This window comes from Microtus pennsylvanicus, chromosome 10 (assembly GCF_037038515.1).
Source record: "Microtus pennsylvanicus isolate mMicPen1 chromosome 10, mMicPen1.hap1, whole genome shotgun sequence".
Lineage (NCBI taxonomy): Eukaryota > Metazoa > Chordata > Mammalia > Rodentia > Cricetidae > Microtus > Microtus pennsylvanicus.
In genome coordinates, this window is record NC_134588.1 from 89,620,738 (window position 1) to 89,644,130 (window position 23,393).

A 23,393-nucleotide genomic window follows, 5' to 3' on the forward strand; every position below is an offset into this window, starting at 1 on the left:
ACAGGTTCTATAGATCAACTGAGGAAACAGGCTTCTGATACGGGTCTGGGGGAGACTCAGTGTTGGTCTCCACCACAGTTACCAGGCTAGGCATCAGGTCCACGCCTCGCCTTCTGGGATTTTAACAAGTTATATGTCCCTCCCTTCGAGGGAACAGCCCAGTGTGCACAACATTCCAGGATCCCTTGTTCTTATCTGTGAGCGCAGGGACACATTCTGTCTTCTACAGAATCTGGTTTTATTCAACCAATCCACAATCTAGATGAAGCTACCTCATTCCTTTCTTAAACGCTTGTTTTATGATACTATTACTTTTACTGCATTTTATGGAAATGACATCATTCTTTGTCCAGCATCCTAAAGGCTGGAGAAACACGCTTAGGTTCTCTGTATTCTCCTGCTGTGACTGGACAAAGAAGCTGCAGTGAACATTGTTATGCTGGTCTAAAATCCCTTATCTGCAATTCCAAAGTTGGAATAGCTCAGAACGCTGAATATCTTTCAAATGTTTGGCACACTCCTTTGGCAGCTAAACTCCAGCTGAGCTGCTGCGAGGCTATTTATAGTTTTATAGTGCTTTAATGTGAATTCACGCATCCTTTTCACTGACACACAACTGCCTTTGATTACAGCTTGTTATCCCAACTCCCTCCAGGGCCATTACAAAGAATACAGATTGTGTGCACCAACTTATCCTTCCAACGTACAAGCAATTTTAATTTTTGAAGCATATTAGCACCAAGGGTTTCCAAAAGGTGACAGTAACCCTGACGCTCTATGCATTTGAGTTATATCTTTAGGATACATTTAGAAAGGCTGCATTGCTGAAGGCTCATGCCCTTTAACTTCTGATAAACACTGGCAAATTTGCAAGGACAGACAACAATGGCATGAGAAGGAAGCATATTCATTAGGGTAACATAATGTTTTAAAATTAGAAAAACATAACAGAGCCTCAGTAAACTCTAGCTTGGTATTATGAGTATTATTCCAAATTAAGATAAATTGTAGCTTTTTAAAATTTTGGCAGAATAAAAAAAAATCAACTGAGCCAACCCAAATAGCATGATTCTTTTATTCATATAAACACTTGTTCGATCAATTGTTCATATATTTATCAAGAGCCTCATAAATGCCAGCCATTGATTGAACTATAAATATGAGTCAGAACAACAAAAGGTCTTGGAGCTGGTCCTTTGGTATGTCAAAGGACAATAAGCAAGAGAAACAAGTACAAATTTTAGATAAATAAATGATGTTTAGACAAGAGCTTCATTATTTATTATATAGATAATATCCCTTATATTCAAAGGTTGAAAATCAAACAGGAAATGGTAAGATACATGAACACACAGCTTGACACAAAAATAGGTGATTTCTAAAGCACGCTCCATCAATACAAGGAAAATAAAAGTAATTCAACACTGGTAGATGTCTCTCAGAGTAAAGGCTTCATATGTGGCTGGGCTCCTGTAAGTTGGATGGGAGGGTGCGCTCCAGGTTAGCTTGGAGAGGAGCAGGAAAAGGAACCTGGGCAGCAGCCTGCTCCTAGATGCCTATCAGGAGGCTTTTAGGGTAAGAAGGGGTGCATTTGGTGATATGCACAGATTTTAGTTTTATCACAACTTTATACTCTTCCTCCCCCCACAAATTAATGTTTTTTAGTTTGGGATTCTGTTTTTAAAATTTATTTTTTTACGTGTATGAGTATTTTGCCTGCATGTATATCTGTGCACCACTTGTGTCTGGTGCCCACAGAAGCCAGAGAGAACACAGGGTCCCCTGGAACTTAAGATGATCATGAGCTACCATGTGTGCTGGGAACGAATCTGGGTTTCCTGGGAAAGCAGTCAGAGCTCTTAAGTGCTGAGCCATCTCTCCAGCCCTCAGGTAAATGTTTTGTTTTGTTTTTCAGAAGGTTGATAAGGATGGTAAAACCTGAGGTCCATGATAAAATGTTAGATTTGATCAACTATCAAAGACCTCACTGAGGCATGAAGAAAACAAAACAGCACCAACTAAAAGCTTCAGTGGACAACTATCATCTACAGCGTGCCTGCCCAGGGATCACCCACGAGGAGAAGATGGACTCCACAGCCCTGAATTCAATGTGCCCCAGCATGCAAAACAAATAATACAAATTAACAATAAAATTCATCAAAATTTTGCAATAACTAAAACCAGAAATGGACACAGAACAAGAAAAACTGACTGAACACAGGAAATTATAACAGAAACAAAGACTGGTACGTAGATGAGAAACACTGCTTTCAACAGAGTGGTGTGGCCTTCCCACACGACACCTGCCGGGAAAGCAGCCATGAACTCTGTAGAAGGTACAAAGAGAGCAATCCCCAGTGTTCTAAGGAGGAAATACGAGCAGGCATGGTGTGAAGGAAAATCCACAGACTGCTCCTGGGCCATAAACAGAACTAGGACTCAATGCACTCTGACTATACCAAGCTGAAAGTAGAAAAGCCCAACAGACTATACCTAGAAGCTAGTAGCAGCTCTTACAATAATTATTTACCTCCACGTGTACAGGTGTTTTGTCTGCATATATGCCTATGCATCTTATGCATAGCTGGTGTACAAGAGGCCAGAGGAGGGCATTGGATCCCCTGGAACTGGAGTAACATATCTTTGAGAGCCACCAGGTTAAACAGGGAATCAAACCTGAGTCCTCAGGACTCTCAACCACTGAGCCATCTTCCCAGCCAAGTACCAACCTTTTAAAGCTCTAAAAGTATCAACATTAAATAACTTCTAATAATTCATTAGAGGAAACCTCAACAGAAAGTAATAAAATAATCTAGGGCTAACAGGAGGAAAATAATAGGTAGCATGTCAGCAAACATGAAATCCAGTTATACCAGGCTGAGAGGGATATTTCTGTAATAAATGCTTATAATTAAACACTTACACCAGCCATGAAGAAAAGCTTTTAAATAAGTAACCTGTTTTTTTTTTTAAAAAAAAAAGATAATTAAAACAAGCAGAGCTAAAATCTCTAAGGAAAATATGTAAGAAACTGGAGAGAAAAAATTCAGTGAGGCGGAAACATGGTGCTCTGAAAACACAGCAAAACGGAAAACCTCCTGCACCACAGACAATGAAGAGATTATCAGTATCAAGAATAAACCAGAGGAATTACTAATCCAACTGGTGAAAAGAAATGAATAACTTGCTGTTCATAAGGTGACAACACTGGAAAAGGCCACATTTTTCCAAACTCACCAATAACCCAAGCCCAAACTACTCCACTCTCTCGAGGCCAGTTTAGATTATGACTACCCAGCCCCAGGGCCTAGAACTCTCCCCATTCCATCCTGCAGTACCCCATGCTATCTCCTGGAAATGCTTGGGGAACAGAACCGACTGTCAGAAGGACCGTGGTCAGTCAGCGCCCTTCATGGGAGTGGGAGTGGGGTGGGGTCTGAACCCCCACGCTCTGGGTTTCTGATCTCTAAGGAACATCCTCATTCTGCTGACGGTCTATACAGATCGTCAATCCCCTCTTCACTGCAAACCCGTGAGCAACAGAACAAAGAGGTTTCAGTTCACACGTGAGAAATGTGAGTTCACCATGTAGAAGAAGCCTTTTCCAAATGTGAGTTCTGAGTGGATGAAAGCAAAGAAAGAACAGCCCCCATGCTAAGCTCCACCCTCCTTTCCCAAAGGTGAGGGAGGGGCAGGGGCGTGCACTCATTCTCACCTGTATCTTTACAAAAAATCTTGGTCAACAAAATCAAATTTTCATAGCACAAGCTGTAGGGAAATTATATTAATATATCATTTTTGACTTTTATTCAAAATTTTACTGACTTTCTTATATCCCAAGTAACGGAATGGCTTTATTTATGATAAAAATATATAGTTATCCTTAGTATTCTGGCTCATACCAAAGGATGCTCAGGTGTGGCTCTTTCAGTTTTACAGAGAAAAGGATTTGGAAAACTCATCATCTGACACACACAAATGAACTATTTCTTTCTCCTTCCACTGTGCACCAGAGGCCGGCACTAGGCCTCATAGCAGTGTCTCAGACTTTTCTGTTTGTTTGTTTTGACATTTCATTGAAACGTGAATAAATAATTTTTGCTATAAATTTAATTCCGGTGAAATACGACCATGAAGATAAGCTCTTCATAACGAACACATCTGCCCACGTTACTGAAGACCAGGCTCACCGTGGCCTCCACTCCCTGATTAAAAAAAACAAAATGCTTCGAAAGAAAAGAAATAATGCGCGTGGCCCAAAGCGGTCACACTTTGCTCCTGAGACTGACTGTGGGCAGTCACGTGGGGGCTGCTCGGTGGACGATCGTGTAAGATTATCTGAAGCAGCACGTGGAGAAGAAAATAAAGGGGGGGGGGACAATCATAGAGAAAAGGAAAGGGAAGGGAAGGGAAGGGAAGCAAAGCAAAGGAAAGCAAAGAGGCATTGCCCCCTCCTTGCCAGGACTAAATGGAGGTTGAGGCTGCACCTGAACCCAGTCCCACAAGTCTCATCAGCTGGGCTCCAGGTGACAGAATGCTGTATGCAGATGCTGTGCAGGAAGCCTCTAGCAATTCTGAAAGAACACTGTTCTGGAGGGCATTTATTTGGGTCCTCTACTTTGCCCATCTTTCCTCACGAGTGTGTGCATGCCTGCACACATGTGCACACACAGAGTCATGGAGATCATTTTGAAAGGTAGGAGAGGAGATCATCATGGCTTATGGTTTACGACAAATGTGTATCATCCAGCACAATGGAAAGCCACGTGCCCCGGAAGGTACAGAAGGTACTAGACGCTCAGGAGAATGTCGCTATCAGCTGGGGTGATCCGATTTTTCCATAGTGATCCTAACGCGTTTTTCCAGTTCCAATAAGGTTTGATAAAATTTTTCAGCGGTGTCTTCATCTATGTCCATCTGGAAAACAAGCACAAATAGAAATGACTACAAGAGAAAAATAAAACAAACCACATGGAAACGAAGGGAGGGCGTCCATGAATTTAACTGGAAGCTAGGAAGGGACAGAAGGGACCATTCAGGGACCGCTAGGAAATACTGAGGCCATAAATGCTAATGTAAATTCAGCACTCACCAAACCTCCCACTGCCTGCAAAGATATGAAGTGCAAGTGTTTTTCCTACTGTCTCCTAGCACCCAAGCAAGTGCTGAAGGAAACGGGAGAGAGGAACTCTAGAGTCTGTAGTAATGTTTCACTTGTATTTTAACAAATAAAGACTGCCTGAAGATCAGAGTAAAACAGTCCCACTGGTCAGCCTCACAGAGCAGGCAGTGGTAACACACACCTTTAATTCCAGTTGCCAGACTAGTTTGCCATAGAAACAGAGAGGTAGTGGTGCGCGCCCTTAATCCCAGCCCTAGAGAAGACTGTAATACGGGAGGAGACTGCCCTCACACAGTCTCATTCTGAGATTCCTGGAGGCAGGATCGCCATTTCGAACTGAGGTAGAGATAAGAGCTAGTGGCTGGCTATTTTGTTTTCCTGACCTTCAGGTTGAACCCCAACATCTGTCTCTGGGTTTTTATTAATCGTGCTACAGGTCTGGATTCCTATAGATGCTCACCGCCTCCAAAGTGCTCCCGTGTGTAAGAAATAGGAGATTCTATCTCAAGTCACTAGTTTTTGCATTCTTGTTCTTCCTGCAGAAAATCTTATCAGGACAAGAAGAACCACTTTCAGCTGCTACAATCAAGCTATCTTTTTTTCCAAGTCAGTGAAAGAGGATGTCTTAAAACTGAAAGACTAAGGATTAAGGAAACTTGTTAACAATTTGGATGTAACATTTATCCACATTTAATCCTGTTAGTTCTTCATTTTGAAACTGGAGATGTTACAGAACTCGCCTGTGCAATCTCACCTTTTTTTTTAATTAAATTCCTTCCTCAACAATTCTGTGTCTTTATTACACTCATCCCCACCCTCTCTTATGCCCCCACCCACCCCTCCCTCTTCCTGCTTTCATGTAGTTTTGTCTTTTCATTGTGACAAACTGGGTTTAAGGGTGGTCCACAAATGCCTGGGCGAGGAGTCACCGCACCACAGAGGCTCAAGGACACACCACTGATGACAATGAACTGTCCTCCTCCAAGATCTGTCCCTAGTTCCCCCTATCAGTTAGAAGAGGGGAGAGCAGATTTCCCCCAGAGAATCAAAGGCTAAAATATTTTCTCCAATAAATTTCATAGAAAATATTATGAAATGCCTGGGTTTGTAAAATTAAACATTTTCTCCCCCATAAGTAAATCACTACCTGTAAGGTTATAAAATAGCAAATTTAAGTAATTTAAATAAACTCTGAAAGTCCTAAAGTGAGCATATTAAATTGCAACAGAATTTCACAAAATATATCATTTTGGATGTTAAGAATCAGTAGTTAACTCAAATTTGAGTTAAACAAATAAAAAACCCAACTCAGAGCAGGGAGCATGGTGGTACTTATCTTCAGTCCAGAAGGCAGACGGCAGAGGCAGGCAGACCTGCGATCCGCTTCTGCAGGTCAACCTAGTTAAGCAGCCAGTTTGTGTGGCTAATTTTATGCCATTGTGACACAAACTATGGTCCCTCAATGGAGGAAAAGGATCCCACAAGATTGGCCTGTGGGACATTTTCTTGGTTGGTGAGGGATTTGGGAGAACCCCGAGAGCATCTCAGGGATGACGCTCCTGGGTGCTATCTTCAGAAAGCACAGTGAGCAAGCCACTGGGAGCAAGCAGTTCTGCATGGCCTCTGCTTCTGTGTGTGACTCCAGGCTCCTGCCCTGACTTCTCTCATGAAGGACTGTGATGTGGAAGTATAAGGTGCTTAATAAGCCCTTTCCTCCTCAAGTGGCTTTTGTTGCAGCGTTTATGACAGAACAGAAGCCCTATCTAAGACAGAGTTCCAGGCCAGCCAGAGTAACGTGGTGAGACTCAGTCCTAAAACCAAACAATCATAGAGGGGAGGGAGGGAGGGGAGAGAAGCGAAGGGAAGGAAAGGGGTATTGCCCCCTCCTTGCCAGGACTAAAAGGAGGTTCAGGCTGCACCTGAACCAATCACTCAAGTCTCATCCACTGGGCTCCAGGTGACAGAATGTAAATGCAGTAAAGAAGAATTTGGAAACGCCGTCATCAACCACATCGCCTCTGCACCGCTTAACTGTTTCAACATCTCAAAGCCATGCCTGGGCTAATACGCTGTGGGGAACCCACAAGGGAAGACAGTGCGAAGGGTCAACTCTACCTGCCTGAGAAACCACTTCTCGAAAATGCTCCCAAGTCACTGGTATCCAATACACACTTTCTACGAAAGGCTGGTTTTTACCGGCAGGTGACATGGGAAGCAGCATTTGAGGCTGGCTGTCACTGGACTCACGCTGCTGCCAAACGGACAGAGGTCACCTACTTGGCTCAATCTAGTTGTATTTTACACCAATGCATCCTCAGTTCGGGGATGGGAAAAGCAGGCGGCTACAATAAACCTTGCTCGTGACAAAGTTACAGCATGTTCTCGTAGTCCCAAGTAAATATTCTCACTTCCCCCACAATGTAATTTTATATGATTACTTTTAAGATAAGATTTCAAAAGACGAAGCCGGGCGATGGTGGCACACGCCTTTAATCCCAGCACTCGGGAGGTAGAGAAAGGCGGATCTCTGGGAGATCGAGGCTAGCCTGGTCTACAAGAGCTAGTTCCGGGACCGGCACCAAAGCTACAGAGAAACCCTGTCTCGAAAAACCCAAAAAAATTCAAAAGATGAAATTGATTTTCTCTATTTTACCCGTCTCTTCAAAGCATCTGTCTAACAATGCTGCTAATAATCTCAAACAGAATGCGCATTCCAAGAGATATTACTGTGACAAAGAAAGATGTTCTCTGTTCCATACAACTCAGGATATATTTATTAAGAGTCTCCATGTGAGGCAGCATACAAGGGAAGCAGGTACGATCCCTCAGCTGAGAGTGAGTGCTACCCAGAACAGGTCTGAGAAATCCCGTAACAGGGCACAGGGCCCAGTCTAGAGAGACACAGAAGACTGAGAAGAAGGTGGGACCTGAAAGATGAGCAGACATCAACAGAAACACAGATAAGAGCAGCTTAGTGGGAAGAAGATGCTCTGAGACGGGAGGGAGAAGAAAACAATGAAACAGACCCTGAGGACGCCAGAGTGAGGGCTCAGGCACAGAGCTGTGTGGCTGATCTGCCAGCGTCATGAGTCCGCAGTACCTGACTGGCAGCATGCTCCACATGACAACACAAACCGACTTACCTTTTGGTCCTTGACGTAATTAGTCCCGAAGCCTGTGGTGGAGCTCACGTATTTGGTCAGAGGGTTGAGAGACTCGGGTTTTTGGTGGAAAAGCCACACCTGGAAGGATAAAGCATGTCAGTGACATCGCTCCTGCCCCAAGCAAGTGAGATTTGCCATTGTGAAATCGCAAGAGTCCTCTCAAAAAGCAGCAGCTAATCTAAGGATCTTTGGAAAGTGCTGTCATGTTCTGAAGGGAGAATATAAGGCAGCCTGCTTCACAGTAGACTTTAAGAGCTAACCTAAGCAAAAACAAAACAAAACAAAAACAAAACTTCACCCACCTTCTCCCTTAATCCCCATATAAATCCATGTCTCAGACACTGGTTAATTCAGTGTCATTGTCTGCCCACACCACAGCAAAGCACAGGTCGCTGGGATATTATCAGTGAGAAGATGCACATGTCCACAAGATGGAAGCACAAAAAGGAAGTCACTTAGCTTACATCTCTGGGAGTAACCCACTCTTGGGAGCAATGCCAAGAAATACCTGCATTGAGAAACACATCCTTCTCTCTTAAATGGAAGCATAACACAACGAGGTTTTCTCTTGAACAACAAACCTGCAAATTTTCCAATCTGTGTATACTGAGCTGTTTTGTTGGCTTCTGAAAGCACAGCATCCCATCCTGGGCATGAGCTGTAACTAGTATGTTCAGCTTTTAATTAAAGGATATATGCAGCAGACTGCAGTCTCTATGATCACAAACTAAACCACGATGGATGATGAGTACATCTACAGAAGAAATGCCAAAGATGGAAGTTCTTGGTGAAGGGTATGCGCCTTTAATACTTGGCTCACCTTGCCCGTGAGTTCTCCACAGGAGCTGTGCCATGCACAAGCGTTCTACTTCCTTATCACCAGCCACCACAGCCCTGGATCAGATGTCCTAAGCTTTGCTCATCTGAGCTGAGCTCTGAATTATAGATTGAATTTGCACTTCTCTCAGCATCACTGTGATGAAGAACCTTTTCACATGACTGAGAATGTTCAGAATCTTATGTCTGACTTTTTTGCCTGTGACTCCAACAAGTGCTGTCTTCCCTTTGCTGGGAGTCTCGATTTACTTGATCTAAGACAGATGCTTGTATTCTGCCTTGTGCTTTATTTATAGTGGACTTTGGGACCACACAAAGTTTATTTTAATTTCCACTCTTCTAGAGTGTCCACACTTAGATAAGTCTTTGCATTCTGAAATGTCCCATAAATTCCCCATATTTTCTTCCAAGAATTTTAGGCTTTAATTTTGACATATAAACCCCTTCACCTATCTAGAACATTATTTTGGTGGAAGGCAGGGAATGATGATCATAATCTCCCTTTGGGCTACATCCTTGCTAAAAAGGGCATCTTTTCCCTCCAACTCTGATTATTAACACACACTAAATCTCTGTACGTTTAAGGGCCAATTTCTAAACTTCCTATTCCATGCCACTGAGCCATCAGATTGTATTTGTATTGATAAAGATCTAATGAGTCTCTGCAATGCCCCTGCTTCCATTCACTGCTCTGGTTCTTATTTTATATAAAATAGATGGATGAAAAACATGCTCGAGGGTTCCCAGCCAGGAACCAGAGAACTTGGATCTGAATGGTAACCATAATTCTGACATCCTCATATTTGGCCTATGCTCAAGCTCAAACTCCCCTCCTGAGGAGGCAAAACTTACACAGCCATTGAGGGAGACCCTAACTGCCCACGTGATGCCCTACCATCCCATCCCTCTCCCCCTCCCGCCAGCATCTCCAGACATCGGCGGATGATGTTTGGGATGATGCCCTTCTACTCACGTACATTTCAGAAAATTATAGCAAGATCACCATGGATTTTAACATTTATTTTTATTCTATGGGTATTTTTCCTGCATATATGTATATGCCTACAGAGGTATCAGAACTCTTGGAAGTGGAGCTACAGTTGTGAGCTGCCATATGAGTGCTGGGTCCTCAACAAGGCCAGCAGTCCTCACCACTGAGCTGGTTCTCCAGTCCTTCACAATGAAGTTTTTCCAACTGTAACACTAGGATCCTGGTGCTCATCCTATCCAAATCGCCTGGTCCCTCAGAGCCCAGATCTAGCGCCACTCTAATCAAAGTCAGTTCTGATGACACCAGTCCCAGTGGGTCCCATGTTCCCCACCCAATGACAAGATGTCTTGCTTCCTTGCCTATTATATGGATTCATTACTTTCACAAACTTAACTCTAAGCTACTTAGTATCAGAGGATTTTTCTCTTCTAAATATATCCCACACCACAGAACATATGTGACCCCAGACACAGATGTACAGAATGAGAAATCCCTCAAGGACTGCACACTAATGCTTCTTATATCTTGGGATCTATATCAATACTGTCTAAAAGCACTTGTTTTCACAGTTACTTTGTGTCTACACAAAAACGTATTTGATTCATCCCCTTTATGTTTCCCCCAAACTCAATTTGGTCAAGATTTAAGAAGCAGTCAAGCCTGGACCCCACAGTACTAGCCCTCAAGTTTCTAGGATGAAAGTCAGGACTCAGTAGATTGAGTACCACCAGTGAGAACTAAGACAACAGGATTCCAATCAGAAGGCATGAAGAACAGATGGCAAGTCTCTTCTTGGGTGAGAATTCTGAACCACAAGTAGAGATTGTCTGTGGAGCTCTGGGGTTCTGAGTGTAATATACAAGAAAATACAACTATAGCTCAACAGCAATGCCTGTCCTGGACGAGGAAACACACACAGCCCACCATTAGGCACCATTCAAGGAAATCCTATTTTCCTAAGAAGATCCTCTTATACCTTGATCCTCTAGTACCAAGATAGGAAGAAAAATCTTTACGTTTTTTTCCTTTAGATGTATTTTATGTGGATGAGTGTTTTACTTGCATACACGTCTGTACCACGTGCATACCAGATGCCTATGGAGGTCAGAAAAAAAATGTTGGAGCTCCTGAAACTGGAGTTAAAGACAGTTATTCCACATGGGTGTTGAGAATCGAAGCGGGTATCTAAAGAACATGTGTTCTTAACCACAGAGCCACCTGCCGGATCCAGGAAGGAAACTCGTTAGGTGACAAGAGGGCTTGTTGCCTCAATGTTTATCCCACAAGGCACACCTCCCCGATGGGAACTCATTCACAAGTCACCTCCTTGCTTTAACTGACTCGACAGTGTCCTGCCACCTGTCCTGCGACTCTTGGTGCAGCTTGCTTCTATAGAAGTGTGTCGTCTATAGTCAGGTATCTAACATCATAGCAGACGTTAACTGTCAAACTTCTGATATCTTGTGTGTAACACAATACTTACCTTAGTCCCAAATGGAACTTGCTTGTCCACAGAGCTTGCTCCCTTCGAGCAGTGGTTCTCAATCTTCCTAAAGCTGCAACCCTTTAATAATACAGGTCCTCATATAGTGGTGACCCCCAACCATAAAATTATTTCGTTGCTACTTCATAACTCTAATTTTGCTACTGTTATGAATTCTAATGTAAATATTTGATGTGTGACCCCTGGGAAAGAGTCATTAGATCCCAAAGGGATCGCAACTCAGAAGCTGAGAATCACCGCCTTACAGCCTTTTACCCTGACACTGCTCACTGCCATCAGGAACGTGCACCCTTCCATCACTAAGCCATGTTGTAGACTATGAAACTCTAGTAACATACCAGCGCTTCTGCTCCATTGTACGGTGTCAGAGTGAAAGCGTTTGCAAAAAAGCGAATCTGACGAAAAGAAAACAATGGTTGTTATGAGGCTATTTAGAGCAGTAACAAAGAGTAAGCTTTTCTCAATTAGATTCAAGAAAGAAAATTTGCATTTATGATTACTGCATATCAAAAACATCAAGCCGAACAGAAGTCTGTCACTCCGAGTTGAATTCTTAATATTTCGGAACCCAGAATTAAAAGAAAAAAATCAATGTTTACCACTTACCAGCCATAACAGCGGCAAGAGCAATGTCCACACAAAGGGCGGCAGAATTCCATATGTCAGATTGGTCAGTACTACGCCTGGGCACATCACACTGGAGTACAGACCCTGGGAACACAGGAGAGTCGTCTGAGATTGTCATTCAATGCATACTGACTCAGTTCACGGATGCCCGTTAATAAAAGACACACACACAAGCCGAGAAAACAGGGAATGGAAGGTTTGCACTCTCACGCGTCCTTGTAGCTTAGTAGGACCATTTAAGTCTAAAATCACTTCCTAGGACCAGGAAGCAAAGGTTATTAGCAAGATGAAGTCTGTTCTCAAGACACTTATAGTTTAAAGAAGAGCCAATCTTAATGATGGGAAAGGAAAGTGGGACCTGACTACAAAGATTTTCTATTATTGGTTTAATTAAAGATCAATTCGTCACCCCCAATAAGTATATAATGGGCTTACTGAGTTTAATTCTTGCCTTCAACTTGCTTCTGATTAATTAAATACAGTTGCTAAATTTAAAATTATGCTGTTTCCCTAAAGCAGAGGTTCTCAATCTGTGGGTTACAAACCTTATGGCAAACTTCTACCTCAAAAACATTTATAATACAAGAAATAACAGTAACAAAACTACAGTTATGAAGTAGCAACCAAAATAATTTTATGGTTGGGGGTCATCACAACATGATAACTATATTAAAAGGGTCACAGCACACTTGGGAGGCAGAGGCAAGTGGATCTTTGTGAGTTCGAGGCCAGCCTGGTCTACAAGAGCTAGTTCCAGGACAGACTCCAAAGCTACAGAGAAACCCTGTCTCGAAAAAACAAAAAATAAATAAATAAATATATAAATAAAAGGGTCACAGCATTAGGACAGTTTAGAACCACTGACCTATAGGAACATAGCTGAGTTGGACGCTCTTGGCATCAGGAGGAACAAAGATCTTCAACTCAAGATCTCTAGCCAGGTCCTGAGTGAAGGACTGATCACTATGTAGGGATCTATCGTATACTTGTGTGTATATGTTTACATTTATACACACAAAAACATATATATGACAATATATATGTCTCTATAAAGAAAGCCTCAGTTAATACAGGGATTAAGGTAATAAGAATTACCCTGTGCCAACCATAGTAAGCCCTACAGCTCTGTAATTAATTTTATTACATTTTATATTATTGTTAGAGTGACTAATTTAACGCATTCTTGCAACTTTTAATCTCGTTCTCTCTCTTTCCTTTTAAATAAAAAGTAGAAAATGGCCATAAAAAGCAGCTCATTCCTGTAATTCTAGCCCTTGGAAAGAGGCAGAATTTTGAATTTGAGGCTCACATAAACTACTTAACAGTCCAAGGCCAGCGTTCCTGAAGAATACAGCCTGGTAAACAATCTGCACCTCCCTAAGAGGACAGGAGCTGTTTATCCCTCCCCTGTAGCTTTCACTATAAGAGTTAGGGGAAGCCTGCCACGCTCTAGAAATAGCGGCTCTGATGGTTAACTTCTGGATCTCTGAGACCAGCCTTGCCTTCTGGTTGAAATTCCTGTTCAAAGCCACATTCAGAAGGTCAGTAGCGTATTTGGAGGAGCTGTAGGGTTCCGGGCCTTTGCTGTGCTGGATATCCTCAAGGCTGAAGTTAGATTTCTTGGCATTACGAGAAGAGGTCCAGATGAGCTGGGAGGGGCTGTCGCTGTGGCAGAGAAGGGGTTCCAGTTCCCGGATCTGAGTGAAGAAGACACAGAATAAAAGGCTTCACAATCCACTGAGGGGCATATGCTAACAATTTAAAACACCCGATAAGACACCCCAAGCCAGGTGATCAGACCAACAAGGAAAGGCCATAAACTCTGTCATCGTCATTCTGAGCCAGGCTGTCACTATGCTCTACACTATGCTCCGTGCACTGCATCCACAGGCTGGCTCTGAACTCTCCATCTTCCTGCCTCCGTCTCCCACGTGCTGGGATTATAAGCACGTGCCAAACACGCCTAGCCTTGGAATACGTACTCTTGATATGAGGTGATGAGAAAGGAACTTATATTTACAGTCTTTCCAAAAACATTCTGCAGACTAACCATGAGCTATACATCAGGAAATCTGAGAGACAGTCTGTGAAACACCTGGGTAGCAAGCCCATGAAGTGTGAGGTCCTCAAAAACAAGGCAAGACTGTGAAACTCCCACAACAAAGATCCTAAGGGACCTTGACTATAAAATGGACGTATGTGGTGCCCTGGATCGAATCCCAGAGCTGATAGTGAGACTTTAGAAAACTGGCAACTTAAGTTAGTACAGACTTACTTAATAACATACCAGTACTGTACCATTTATCCTGACAAATGTACCATACTGACACAAAATGCTAATAAGAGAAACTGAATACAGGATGCACAAGAACTCGCTGTACTATCTTTGCAAAAGTTTTGTAAATCTACAACTACTGGAAAACATTAGTTCATTAGAGAAAAATCTACCAACAAAGCTTCCAGATGTGCCCCATGCGCAGTGGACAAATGAGCCAAAAACAATTGGGAAGAACTCCATAGATAAAACCAAGTCCCACTCCTCAGCAGCAAGACCTCGCTGAACCTGGAGCTCACAGAAAGAATCCCCACTCTTTACCACCACAATGGGTGCCAGCTCAGCATTCTTACATGCTAATCAAACCAGCAACGGATCTGTTTGTTCATTTACACGATCCCTAAATTCAGGTTTGTGTTTCATGAACTGCGGTCAGATTCCTAAACCTAACTGAAGTAGAAGGCACTGCAATCACAGCTTTAGAATCTGGTAAGTGTGTTCTGACACACACGCACCCCTCCCCAGGATAACATGTCTGCCTGCAGAAAGACATACCAGGACGTCCGTGACAACTGCCCCATGACCACAGCTCTCATTTGTTTTCCTAACAATTTAACTCTACAAACCATATATACATCAAAACTTGAGACTATCAATATTATTAATGAATTAAGTCTCTGTCATTACCTCTTTTTATTTCAATATTGTTTGTTTGCTTGCTTTGAGAAAGGGGCTCACACTGTAGCCCCAGATGGCCTCAAGCTTGTAGCAATCCTCCTATCTCAGCCTAAGCGTTGGGATACAGGTGTGAGTCATCACTTCTCAATTACTGTGCAAGCTGTCCCATAAGAGTGAGCCAGAGGCAACCTCACAGAACACACTAGGTAAGTCACACATCTCATGCTGAATCTGCTATATGTGCCTAGAATTGTACTTTCAGGTATGGGCTCTTAAGAAGAAACCATGATAATGAAAAGCCAACTCTGCATCAGTGTCTAATGACAGCATGCTGGCTATCCCGGGCTACCTGTGTCTAACAACAGCATGCTGGCTATCCCAGGCTACCTGTGTCTAAGGACAGCATGCTGGCTATCCCGGGCTGTGTCTAATGACAACATGCTGGCTATCCAGGGCTACCTGTGTCTAACAACAGCATGCTGGCTATCCAGGGCTACCTGTGTCTAACAACAGCATGCTGGCTATCCCAGGCTATCTATCTGTGTCTAACGACAGCATGCTGGCTATCCCAGGCTACCTGTGTCTAAAGACAGCATGCTGGCTATCCCAGGCTATCTGTGTCTAATGACAGCATGCTGGCTATCCCAGGCTATCTGTGTCTAATGACAACATGCTGGCTATTCCGGGCTATCTGTGTCTAAGGACAGCATTCTGTCTATCCTAGCCTATCTGATGCCAAGCCCAGTTTTTAGAACTACTTAGGGCAGAACTAATGTGCTTTTTCTGCTGTTATACATGTCATTTCCAATAGGTGACTGGGGTCTGGTAATCTGCTTCCTCTGTTCTCTAGGTAAGCAACATTTCCAGAGGCCAGCGGACAGACTTCATTACTCAAAGATTTCATGGTAACCAGACTTTAAGGAGCCTTCACAAAACAGTCACATGTCTATTTACATTGTCGGGATCACAATGTGAATGTGATGGAATTAGTAGGACCCAAGCCTTTTTTTTTTTTTTTTTTACCAGGATAAAGTGGCCAAAGAGATTTGTTTCAAACACCTCCTGGAACCCATCAGCAGTGACCTTGTCATTCTGGGTCAACAGTCCTTCCGCTGTGGAGAACATATGAACCACATTTCTGAAACAGCAGAAGACAGCAGGGTGACTTTTAATGCTCCTTTAACTGAAAATATTAAAGATGTTACACACACACAGACATATAGACCTTCTTTGAAATTATAATGACAAAATACCAACTTCTTGGACATGTGTGATTATTAAATGAGTTACTAAATGCTTTTCCCCCCACTGCACCAATTCATGGATGTACTTAACATGCTTGTCTGCTCCCGCTACCCAATCAGATTACATGTAAATTATTCTTGGGCAATCACAGCTACGCCAATGAGAAAAGGTCTCCAGCCATGTCAAGTGTGTTTGATTACTGAAAAAGTTAAGCAGGTTGTCTTTTTCACTAGGAATTCTAGAAGCATCAAACAGCTTAGTAGTGGGATCTGTGCATGTTTCGTCTTCACGGAAGAAAAGTGAAGAGAAAGTAAACACGAAGCCCACATCAATGAATAAACCTCTATGAATAAATGCACTGGGTTGCAAACTAGACTTATTTCTGACTCTGGTTCATGGCTAGATAGCTTTGAAAGCCACTAGACTCGTGCGGATTGAGAGTCTCTCAGGCAGACATGCGTTATCCGCATCCTCTCAGCCTACTGGCCAGAGTAGCTGGCACGTAGCTAGGTATCTTCTGATGTAGGAGGCTGTCTAAGAATGCCACATATCTAGGACCGTTCCGCCAGCAGCACATTCAGCCAAATCAAACGCTGACGGCATGATCCATCTGACAATATGGAATGTTCCAGAGTCTTAGAACATTATAAAAATCATGACAACGTGCGGAGTTCTCCACAAAGACGAGTACTTGACGTGCCTACTATGGATCAACTCCTCCTGTCCAGGTATCTTCATCCTCCTCAGCGTCCCCTCACTCAACAAAGGCAAAACCATGGCAGCAGAATGAATACCTTTCTTGCAATCGGTTCATCTAGAACCGTGGTTCTCAACCTTTCCTAATGCTGTGACCCTTTAATACAGTTCCTCATATTGTGGTGACCCCCACCCCCCCCACACACCATAAAATTATTTTCATTGATACTTCATAAATGTAATTTTGCTAGTTATGAATCGTAATGTAAATATCTGATATGCAGGCTATCTGATATGTAACCCCTCTGAAAGGGTTGTTTGAGCTTCCTCCACCCCTGAATGGGTTATAACCCACAGGCTGAGAACCACTGATCTAGAACATAAAAATTACCTTGAAAAGATGCCCAAGAAAAACGCTTTGAAATTTAGTTGGGGATTAGGCATGATCCCAGCATTCAGATATAAGTAGTCTAATCTTTGAAACCTACAAACAAAACACCAAAATGACATTATTAGAAAAGACAAGAGTGCACTCCTCCCCTAGAATACAGAAGATCCAAGGACAGAAAAACCCTTTCTGAACCAAGTAAGATGTCCATGCAGGCTACGAAACACCAGGGTTGAATAGTTCTTTCTCAACAGTTTCTCTAGCCATAGTGAGTATCTTTGCTCTGGGTGGTTTCAATTGGGCTTTCAAGTTAAATTTCTATAGAAAAATCCAACTGCGGCCCACCAATCAGGCGCTGAACATCCTCTATCAAACCATCCTCCACCCCGTCCTCCTTTTACAAAGCTCCTGCCCTTCTTCTCAGTTCACATCTTCCATAGCTGACAAGTTAAATTTATATCACGTATAGCAGGCCTGACTGGACCGATCAGCGCCAGAATCTGGATGGCCTGGTATCTACCAAAACAGAAGACCCAAGTGGAAACCAATCAGTGCTCATGGCCAGGGTCTATGTATCATAAACTGATCAGTGGTCACTCTCCTACCCTGACACTGTCAATGCCCTGTGGGAATTAGGTATGGCGAAGCTGAGAAACACAAACCTGAGTGAGCTTTTCCAGTTCTGGAACTTCATAAGATTTAATATAAATACATCCCTTTGGAAGGAGGATCAAAGCAGGCAGTAGGTGCTCCCATGATACCCAAGCAACACACATGCTCAGAGTATCTCCCAGAACCCTAGCCAGCACACTGTGTCCTCCACGTAATCAAGGACAGATCCACAGCTAATCAAACTGGACCTCTGAAATATATGCTTGGCTGACAATATGGATTGTGCACCTGCATTTCTTGATCATGCTATATAATAACCATATGGTCCAAACTATTGAAACGACTATTTTAAGTGATGACACTGTTGCCACTATAGCCGCCACTCATCCTGGAGGTGAAGCCAGTGGGACCCCAGGTTAATTACTCTATTATCAAACTTTAGTAATAGGAACTTCTTTTCCTAGGCATGGAAAAGCAAGGCTTAGTAAAAATGTGGGAATGAAGCTCTGGCTTCAACCAAACAATGTAATTAGTGTATTCAAAGATGAAAGGATTGCCATAGTGTCTCTATCTAGATAATAACAGCATCAGTATTTCTTATGGGTTCCAGCCGAACAGAGGACTGTGGGTGGAGAGACCTGGTGTCAGATATAATGATGCATTTGCCCACTGGAAAGGGTACTTCCAAGCTCTCAGGGCTCTGAGGTCATTCTGCACAGATTCCCTCAGCACAACACGTTTTCCAGCCTTACATTTACTTCTCATTTACCTCCCCTTACTTCCCTGTCCTTTCTCATTTGATTAACTGCTATGCGACACTACCGCATCTATCAAAAGGAGACGTACATTTGCTTGACTTCCTTTGCACCCTGGACCACTGACCGCAGGCTGCTGACATCCATCTGCACAATGCTGACTTGGGCGGAGGGGTGAGAGGCCAGCAGGGCATCACGAACGGCTCCGGCTTTGCTCAGGTTCCTACACGCCAAACACAGGTGAAGCTCCTCGTCTTCTGCCAGCAGCCGACTGCAAAGGGCCAGCCCAATGCCACTGAGGAGACAATCCAGGCACAGGGCGTGAGCTCATTGAAATGGTCGGACATTAAAACATTTCTCTCTGGTTCAGACACCTGACTGTGTCAACACGAGCTTCAACAAGAAGCGTGGGCAGACAGAAAATACCCAAACATCACGTGAAGGAAGAAACCCCCTCATAAGTCACTTGATTAGGCTCACATCTAGTTGTTCCCCTCTAAAATAGTTCAATGACACAGGAAGTAGGGTTTGCGGTACCTGTTGTGTGTTGGGATTTAATATATCCCAGCAAATGCTGTGAAGAGGACCTTATAGGCTGTTTATTATGTCCCCATTTTCTTGTGCTTTCTAGGTCCCTCAAGGGCGTTCTACCTCCTTTTGGTGTTGTTGCTATTAGGGAGACCGCCAATCCCGAAGAGTGAACAGGGGCGTTTCTGGGCTGCTCTCCTATCCCCCAGGAGAAAGCACAGTAGCATGGCAGGAGGTTGACTCCCTGTCAACTACTAAATCACAGCAGGACAATCAAGAGAAAGAAAAGGCCCTAGGAGCAAGTGACAAAAAGTACGAATACAAATCAGATGGAGAGGAAGACAGCGAAGCAGGGATGAATGAGCATAGCTCACTGAAACCTTAGACACACTAGGTCAGAAAGAGCGATATGAAAAGTGCCCAGCAGATGGGGCCAGTTTCTGGCAGCAATGACATCCTGGGTACTAATAAATTCTCAGGCAGACTGCCAGCAAATCGAACATCAAAATGAGTCTGGAGTTCACATCATCAGGTGGCCCTGCCAGGAGTAGCAAACATATATAGGCCTATTGATCCTTCCTTCAAAAGGGCAGACCTTTAGTATAAATATACAATTGCACATACCACAATGAATAACAAAGAAACACAAGATCAGGCCTGACTTTTGTATGCATCTTCCACTAAAACCAGTTGATCTAAAGGAGAGGACACGCTAACAAAAGCCCAAGAGAAACCCCTCCTACAGTGGCTTAGTTAGCACGGACATAGTTAGATCTGTATGAATTCCTCGAAAATATCAATGTAACCAGCTCGGAGAAAGGTTGGTCGGTTTCATCCTCCACACATTCTTCGTGGACAAATAAGAAGTCTAGTAGGCAACAAAGTAGGACAAGGGTCAAATGAACAAGCCTGGAATAGGTACGAACTGGTGACTGCCTTAGGACAAGCTTTAACAGGAAGCGACTGATCGTTCGATATGTTTCTGGGGAGAGTATGCTAGGCGTGCTGCAAGAATGAAATCTCCCATTGTCGTAAAGTTCGTGGAGGCTGACATTTAAACTCCCGGAGTGTAAGGCACACGGCGTGTTTAGGGTTAAAGTAAACTGAGGGTACCTGCAGTAACTAGTGAAGTCTGGGTCACTGATGGAGGGGATGGCAGTCTGAATGAAACCGTCAGGTCCCTTGAGAGCACTCCAGGGCTCAGGATCACTGTCAGGCTGATCAGTAACTGGAGCTCTGGTTTTCCTCTCCACTTCATGTTTAATTCAAAGCGCCAGTTACCAAGCACCCACAGGGGCAGGCCTGACCACACCTCTTGGGAGGCCCAGAGAAGGGCAGGGCAGGGTTTCTGTGGAATCCCCAACGAAGTGAGTCCAGAGTCACCGACCTGCGCTTCCCCGTACCCCGGAACTTAGCCTCCGGGATTCCGTAGGAAGCCTCACCTGCTTGCCCCGGTGATCAAAACCACCTTCCGCATCTTGCACGGCGCGCCGCAGAGTTGATCTGCACCGGCGACCACAGCAGCTCACGGCCTGGACCACGATCCGCGCCCTTGCGCACCACGGCCAATCAAGGCTCTGCCAGGCCCCACCTTCCCTTGCGTCATCCGTCTCCGCCTAGGCCAGCCAATTGCAACCCGGCATCCTCTCTCCACGCCCGGGCCTGGTGGGGTGAGATAGGCCGAGGGGCGGAGCCACGTGACACAAGGGTCCTGGCCAATCAAGGCAGCCCCCGCCCGCAGGACTTTTTGCAGGAGGTGTCACCTCGGGGCGGGGTCTTTGCTCTGCGTAGCGAAAGCGGGCGGGCAAAGGTGGAAGCATCACGTGGACGCTGGCAGAGGGTGGGGTGCAGGAACCTAAGTCCAAGGTTACATCTTAGAATGTGTAGAACCGTCTTTGAGAAAAGGAACGTGGATTTTATTGTGTTTTATTTATGTCGAGACACGGGTGAATTAGCAATTTCCAAGCTCTGAATGTGGAATGGAAATGAGAATTTCAGAACTCTTAAAGGAATGTGTACTGTCATCTCCTGCAGTGCCCTATCAGGCCTCTGTAAAGGGCCCTTTTTTGTCGCCAGGCCATCCCAGATGAGTATTTTGCAGAGAGTGCGTAAGGGGAGGAAGCTAAGTAATGAGGGAGGGAAGGCCAAATGCTTATAAGTTACAACCCCCACTTTTTATTAAGTTTAATTCCTATAAAAGTACCTTGTGCTGCTGTTATAATCCTTATTCCAGTTTCGCTATTTATGGATGGTTGAAAGTCCCCAGTAACATTGAGTAAAGGTACTTATACTTACTGCGACTAGACAAACTCCATACCTCTTTCAGAGCTGTAGACTATGAATAGCCGTGATCCTAAATGATTGAGATGATATTTTCTGGGGTTTGATCTTGATGTTTTGTTTCATGATACCAACTAACAGCTAAAATTAAAATGGATTTTTGATCATTTCCTCAAAGATTGTATCTTAACAGTATTTACTAAAAGCGTTGGAGTAAAATTCTTTGTGATCTTGAGATTCTATACCCAAAGGAGTCTTTCTTTTTTGTTTTGTTTTGTTTTGGTTTTGGAGGTAGGGTTTCTTTGTGTAGCTTTTGCTGTCCTGGAACTAGCTGGGATTAAAGGTGTGTGCCACCACTGCCAGGGTTCAAATGTTCTTTTTAAACCCTGGAGTTCAGAGGTGACATGGAAGAGAGCAGAGAGAACTATGTGGCTCTCCAAAAGAAAACTCATTTCTTAGCCAGGCAGTGGTGGCGCATGCCTTTAATCCCAGCACTCAGGAGGCAAGAGACAGGTGAGTTCAAGGACAGCATGGTCTACCAAGTGAATTCTAGCACAGGCTCCAAAGCTACAGAGAAGCCCTGTCTTGAGAAAACCGAGAGAGAGAGAGAGAGAGAGAGAGAGAGAGAGAGAGAGAGAGAGAGAGAGAGAGAGAGAGAGAGAGAGAGACAGAGAGAGAGAGAGACAGAGAGAGAGACAGAGAGAGAGAGACAGAGAGAGACAGAGAGAGAAACCCATTACTTTAAAGAAGTCAGAAAGCACAATGCCAAGGCCAAGCAGGTGTATCCAAACTGCACCCTAGGGTAGCTCTGAAAGTAGCCAACATAAAACTGTAAACTTAATTAAAATATTATGAGGTTTATTTTGAGATTTTTTTTTAAAAAGCTCTGTTGTACAGTTCTGAGCATGAACTTTGTCCATGGAAGCATCATTTATCACAATGTCGGGTTGGATGTCAGCTAGGGACTCAGCCTCACCAAAGTCTCAGATGAGACTTGCTGTAGGGCCAGCTTTGCATTACACGATGCCCTATACACGATTCAGAGAAAGTCTGTCCTCCTCTCTCCCCTACATCCTAGGCCAGTGAGAAAATCTGAATGCCGCCTTTCATTTTACTGAAGTTTGTTTTTGTTTTTTATTTTTTGAGACACGGTTTCTCTGTAGCTTTGGAGCCTGTCCTGGAACTAGCTCTTGTAGACCAGGCTGGCCTCGAACACACAGATCCACCTGCCTCTTCCTCCCAAGTCCTGGAGTCGCTGCATTCAAGGCCCTGTGACCTTCAAGCCATGGACTTGACTGTGGCACTAAACTGCTTCATTTTAAAAATAATTTGTCATAGGGAGGATACAACCAAAAACAAGTGGAATATATTTCACTCTATAACTGAGTGGATTGTTTCTTTATTTGTTTTTATCTCCCTAAACTAGTCATCTTGGGTTTGTATTATTCAGGGGCTTCTTCTGTTGGGTACCAGAGCAGTGTGGCACACAGTGAGTCTACCTATCACTGACAAGCCTTGATAGATGAGTTGAATGATAGGTGTACCAACTTTATCATTATTTATGCTCCGTATAATAGATATGTCTCTACCCTAAGCTCTGGCGCTGATCTCTGTTTTTTTTTTTTTATCATACAGTAGATAAGGACGAGGAAAGGATCTTTTGCTCCTATAACAAAGCTCCATTCTTGGTC

At 43.7% G+C, this 23,393-nt stretch overlaps 1 protein-coding gene across 2 annotated transcripts; it reads right to left on the reverse strand.

The window, feature by feature from the left end:
- Positions 1-1,061: 1,061 nt before the first annotated feature.
- On the reverse strand, positions 1,062-21,121 carry Hsd17b7 (hydroxysteroid 17-beta dehydrogenase 7). Of its 2 annotated transcripts, none has more exons than XM_075989035.1 (9): positions 20,865-21,121; positions 18,986-19,189; positions 17,531-17,623; positions 16,222-16,336; positions 13,748-13,942; positions 12,225-12,329; positions 11,957-12,013; positions 8,266-8,364; positions 1,062-4,917 (listed from the first exon to the last, which is right to left on the reverse strand). In XM_075989035.1, exons 1-9 carry the CDS (start codon positions 20,897-20,899, stop codon positions 4,816-4,818), a joined length of 1,005 nt encoding a protein of 334 aa, XP_075845150.1. In that variant the 5' UTR covers positions 20,900-21,121; the 3' UTR covers positions 1,062-4,815. The 2 variants fall into 2 exon arrangements, with proteins under 2 accessions (XP_075845150.1, XP_075845151.1); XM_075989036.1 differs by having other exon boundaries at positions 19,022-19,189; positions 20,865-20,984.
- Between the last annotated feature and the right edge of the window lie 2,272 nt (positions 21,122-23,393).

Bases quoted from the DNA above. Each gene is read 5' to 3' on its own strand.
- Hsd17b7 (XM_075989035.1), bottom strand. From the start codon at position 20,899: ATGCGGAAGGTGGTTTTGATCACCGGGGCAAGCAG. The intron at 17,624-18,985 runs GTACGTCTCCTT...TTTTGTTTGTAG, and splicing joins GCAAAGGAAGTCAAGCAAAT to GTTTCAAAGATTAGACTACT. The intron at 16,337-17,530 runs GTAATTTTTATG...CTGCTGTTTCAG, and splicing joins TTCTTGGGCATCTTTTCAAG to AAATGTGGTTCATATGTTCT.